General features: G+C 40.1%; 1 protein-coding gene across 1 annotated transcript; it reads left to right on the top strand.

Moving 5' to 3' along the window:
* The first annotated feature begins 2,596 nt into the window (after positions 1-2,596).
* Positions 2,597-4,805, top strand: foxb1b (forkhead box B1b). Its single transcript, XM_057339439.1, has one exon. It carries the CDS (start codon positions 3,210-3,212, stop codon positions 4,128-4,130), a length of 921 nt encoding a protein of 306 aa, XP_057195422.1. The 5' UTR covers positions 2,597-3,209; the 3' UTR covers positions 4,131-4,805.
* Positions 4,806-5,562: the final 757 nt, after the last annotated feature.

Raw genomic sequence — 5,562 nt, forward strand, 5'->3', positions numbered from 1 at the left:
CAGCCGGCCTCCGAGCCGGCGCCACGTGTTGTCCAGCCGGCCATCCAGCCGGCGCCCTGTCCAGTCGAGCCGGTGCCATGTCCTGTCCAGCCGGCCTTCCAGCCGGTGCCATGTTGTCCAGCCGGCCATCCAGCTGGCACCATGTACCGTCCAGCCGGCCATCCAGCTGGCGCCATGTACCGTCCAGCCGGCCATCGAGCCGGCGCCATGTACCGTCTAGCCGGCCGTCCAGCCGGCGCTATGTACCGTTCAGCTGGCGCTATGTACCATCCAGCCGGCCATCTAGCCGGCACCATGTACTGTCCAGCCTGCCATCCAGCCGGCGCTATGTACTGTCCAGCCGGCATTCCAGCCGGTGCCATGTCAGTGTTTGTTTTTTTATGTATCATGTTTTTGTCATGTCTTGTATTATGGTTTTTGTCATTGTCTTGTCTTGCTTGTGCCTTTTGGAGCGTCAGGATATCGCTCCTTAAGGCGGGGGTTCTGTCGTGATTCTGCCTCGTCGTGTCATGTCTTTCTTGATCTTGTGGTAGAATCACGGCAGGATCCCTTGTTATGTGTGGAGAGAGTCATTTTGACCCTGTCGGCCTTCGATACTCTCTCCGGTCCTTGTCTGTGTTCCCGCCCTTTTGTATCTCTCGTTATTGGTTGTTTATTAGTTCATGCCCCACACCTGTTCCCCTTTGCTTTGTCCCTCTATTTAATGCCCCTGTGTTCTCTGTCTGGTGTCGGATCATTGTACTGTTATGTTGCACTGTGTTGTGTGGGTGAGTTCTGGTCATGTTAGTTAGTCTAGTTTATTGTGTTCCTATGTGATGTGTTATTAGTTTAGTTTAGTCTTGTTCTTGTTCCTCTTGTTGTTTACCCCCACGTGGGTCTTTGTTTTGTATTTTGTCTTTGTTATTAAATGTCATGTTAACCCCTTAACCGCTGTCTGCATTTGGGTCCACTCTCCTTGTCTCTGTGTCTCACCTCACCCAAGAATCATGACAGTTTTAGGCCAATTTCAAAGTTCCCTAATTTTGACTCATCTAATCACTTTTGATTTTAAATGGTAATTTTTTTTAATTACAGCTAATAAATATATTAGAAGCAGTGTGCATGTAAAATTAACATACATGCATACAATTATTGTTACAAAAACTCAATTTATCAATAAGGCATTACATCACATTCCAGTATGACAGCCCTCACCTGCTTCCATAACTGAGACAACCTGCCTTGTTGACATGACCACATACACTAAGCAAAAATATTATACTTACTCAAGGTAATCTCTCTGCCAGCATCTTCAAGTCTGCAGTGGCCTAGTCATTCCAACTATGTCATTTTTACTGCATCTAGTTATTTTTAAATGATAATATCCAAAGCCAAAGCTAGTCAGAATAAATGTAATTCATGCAATATAGTGAAAATAGAATTTTCATTAGTTAAACCTATTCATTTTAATTTGTCAAATTATTCATTTTAAAAGATTATTTCAAATAATTTGAACTGTTTATGTTTAAGTGTTCATATATTATAATTAAATTAAATGCATGTAATATTTTTGTAACTTTAAGATAGTTAGAAAATACGTTGCAGTAATGTAGCTAAATCTTTATTCTGCATTAGGCTAAATATCAAGCGTAAAACGCAAAAGCGGCAATTTCTGCCTATCTGTTTAAAATAATTTATTGTGATTATATTCATGAAAAGACAGAATATATCTCAAATAAAGTAATGCTCTGCGTTTCGTTTTCTTCTCTTCATTTGAAAGGGCTAATTGTCTCTTTGGCGCATCGTTCTTTTTTCATCTGCGACTGTGTCCATTCCTGAAGACTATAGTCTCTTAAGAGGATCCTTCTCGTGTCATGACCTCTACTTCTGTCCTTCATAATATCAAGTCCCGCGCTCACTCTTTATTAGTCCATAACTTATGTCTCTAACTTTGATGTCTCTTCCAGCAACTATGGTGATATTCAATTCCGGTTTTATTATTAAAATATTTTTAAAAGGCTACATGTGTCATTAGAGCATGCGTCACACTTGTTTTTGTGTTCAGAGGAGGCACTGCCTGCGTGTGGTCCTGTGCGACTGACAAATATGAAAAGAAAGATTTAAACGAACACACACACACACACACACACACACGCACGCACGCACGCACGCACGCACACACACACACACACACACACACACACGCACACATCTATCCATCTATAAACGAACATGTCCATATATCAGCTTTCTGTAGTTAGGATTAATACTTTCATTTCTATTAATTAATATCTTAACATTTGTATTACATTTACATTTGTATCAGTTAATATTTGTTTTAGCATTTATTCAATCTAACTTTTGGTTAGTAAGTGAAACTGTAATAGGCCTAAGTGTAAAATATTTGTGTAAAAGAACCATAACAGATAAAATATCACAAATTATTAGAAATAAGAAACAAAAATTATAAGTAAGAAACAAAATCGAATTCTGCTTCAGATTCAATCTAAATGCAATTCAATTGTGTCGATTTAATCAGAACTCTGGTGGTGATGATGCCAGAATAATCAATAACATTGAACTCAAATCGGTCCAAGAGCTCCACTTGAAGTTCTGAAGCTACAGAGCTACTTGAAGTTTGTTTTTCCTGTGTAACTGCTCTACTGTGTGTTTACAAAGTTCACGTGCACAATCGGGTGCCTTCTCACATCCGGTCTTCCCAGCGGTCTATTGTCTGGCAGAGATGAATTTTATTGGTTCAAGGGGTCGTGTGAAAGAGGTATGCATGAAAACGGTTTTGAAGACCGTGCGTGCGCCCCTCCTTCGGGGAAGATTGTCATCTGACAGCACGCATGGGACTCTTAAAGAGAGATAGAAAAGGGGGCAGACGCTCAGACTTTAGCAAACACATTCAGAGTAAGAACGTTGTTACAGACACTGGAAGAAGAAGAAGAACTTTAGATTATACACTGTGTGGATTTGAAAATCGATTTATAACAACAACAAAAATTCACACCAACGTAGAAGTTAACAGACGTCTGCAACATCGGAATAAAACGCACTGCATACTTTGCTCAAAACTTTTTAGAAGAGATATGAAGTAGCCTAACTGACAAATGAATCTGCTTGTATTAAGATGTAAAATTTCCACCTGGAATCAATGCGCGCTTTTCAACATCGGAGTGCTTTAAAGGTTGTTTCTCTGAACTTAAGGTAATACAGTTGGGAAAATGCCTCGTCCTGGAAGAAACACGTACAGCGACCAGAAGCCGCCGTATTCTTACATTTCTCTAACCGCTATGGCCATTCAGAGTTGCACTGAGAAGATGCTCCCGCTCAATGAAATCTACAAGTTCATCATGGACAGGTTTCCATATTACCGGGAAAACACGCAGCGCTGGCAAAACTCCCTGCGTCACAACCTTTCCTTCAACGACTGTTTCATCAAGATCCCGCGGAGACCGGACCAGCCGGGGAAAGGCAGCTTCTGGGCTCTCCATCCAAGCTGCGGTGATATGTTTGAGAACGGAAGCTTCCTGAGGCGCCGCAAGAGATTCAAAGTAATGATGACATCTGAGCACCTGCAAAAACCTTCGGACGCTGCGCAGCACTACCTCCAGCAACAAGCAAAACTGAGATTGACTGCTTTGGGGACACATCTACCTCAAATGACCAGCTACAACTTAAGTGTGTCTCAACCATCCACCTTCAAACACCCATTTGCCATTGAAAATATAATTGCCAGAGATTACAAAATGCCAGGAAGTCTTGCCTTCTCCACCATGCAGTCCATGTCTACGGGTTATCAGATACACAACCAGCTGACCACAGCCTGGCCCCACATGTATGGCAGTAATGTAATAGACACGATGGCTAGCGCTGAGTATACTACCGCATATGGACTGCCACTTAAATCCTTATGTCACGGCGCGCAAAGTTTACCAGCGATCCCTGTTCCCATCAAAGCGACTCCGGCATCGGTTCCGTCTATCCCGGCTCTCCATGCGCACATTCCAGCTTTCCTCCCCGGCTCTCCTCAGTCCCTGAGCCCTACGTCTCCACACACAACGACGAGCCAGAGCAGCCCTGCCACAACGAGCCCCACCTCATTGCTTCATTCGGCCGCCGTTCACTGTCAAGAGGTCACTTAAAAACTTTATAAAAGAGGGACTTGATACGTTTTTCACATCAACGCTGTCCCAGTGGCACCGACAAATAAGGCAAGACAAGGAAAACAGAGTTTTGACTGCTTATTCATTTCAAAACAACGTTAAGACTTTCATTGAAAACAAAAAAACTGGAGCTAAATATAGGTTTTCAGCCCAGACAAATATTTATCATACATTAGGCTACCTCATACATTTATGAAAAAAATCATATTAAGACAAATGCACAAGGAACAAAAATGAAAATATGTGAGCCGGCGAACAAGAGTTTATTATTCGATGAAGTTTAGGGCAGTACATTTCCATGAAAGGCCTAACCAGAAACAATTTCATATTCTTCATGTCTAGGATATGTTTTCCCTGGGCTCGTAGACATACAGAAAAGGACTAACGAGGATTGCATGAAAAAGCACAGATGCTGCAGTGTTTCCATACTGTAGAAAACTACAAAATGAAATTCTTCTACAATGCACTTTTAGCGTGACTTTACAAAAATGAGCTGTTGTTCTGTGAATAAAGCTCAGCGTAATTTATTCGCTTCGGTGAAAATATCGTATGAAAGCTGTATATAGGTTTCCTGTAAAATGTTGACATGCTGTGTTGTATTTGCTTAAGCATGCTGCTTTTCACGCATACCTGAATTAAATATAAACTTTGTCATTAAACCTCATTTAAGATATTTTGATTTTGGGAATTTTTGGAGATGCCCAATGCGCTAGTAGTTAAAAGGTAAATTGTTACAGCCTAATTCTTCATTTTGTTAGTGGTAGGAACGAATGCAACTAATAATAATAATGATAATAATAATTAGTTAATATTTTGTAAATTCAAGGCAAGATACAACACATTTCTGAACTCGTGTAACTTGGCTACTTGTTGAGCTCAATTACGCCTGTGAAAGTTTAGCTGTGAAAGTGTAGGCTACTCAGATCTGTAAGGTATTGTTGGTATTTCTTTACTAAAACTAACAAATACGTATCGATTTTTCCGGAAGGAATTTTTTCAAAGCTGCATGTTGTTGGCTTTACCTATTTTGTTAACTAACTTTTTCTAAACAGAGGAATTCTGACAATCGTCTTTATTATAGGCTAAAATACAAAGAGGTCCCAAAAGTGCTTAGACATTTCATGCAAACATTTCAATTAAATGTCAAACCCGGTAGTGTTATATATATAGTGTTATATAATTTGTTTAAACGTTTGTAACTCCGTGTTATTGTGTCTCAAACTATGATATATAATACACAGGCCAATATTTATATATAATATTTATGTTTGTCTACTGCATGCATAGAAAGTGTCAAATATAGTTGTGATTGCAACTCCTGGGTTACGTTTTAAAAAACAGTCAAATTAAAACAATGTATAAAAACTACAGAAAAAAATATAAAGTTATTTAAAAAACATCAGACATTGTC

The sequence above is a fragment of the Triplophysa rosa genome, linkage group LG1, assembly GCF_024868665.1.
Source record: "Triplophysa rosa linkage group LG1, Trosa_1v2, whole genome shotgun sequence".
Taxonomy (NCBI): domain Eukaryota; kingdom Metazoa; phylum Chordata; class Actinopteri; order Cypriniformes; family Nemacheilidae; genus Triplophysa; species Triplophysa rosa.

Bases quoted from the DNA above. Each gene is read 5' to 3' on its own strand.
- foxb1b (XM_057339439.1), top strand. From the start codon at position 3,210: ATGCCTCGTCCTGGAAGAAACACGTACAGCGACCAGAAGCCGCCGTAT.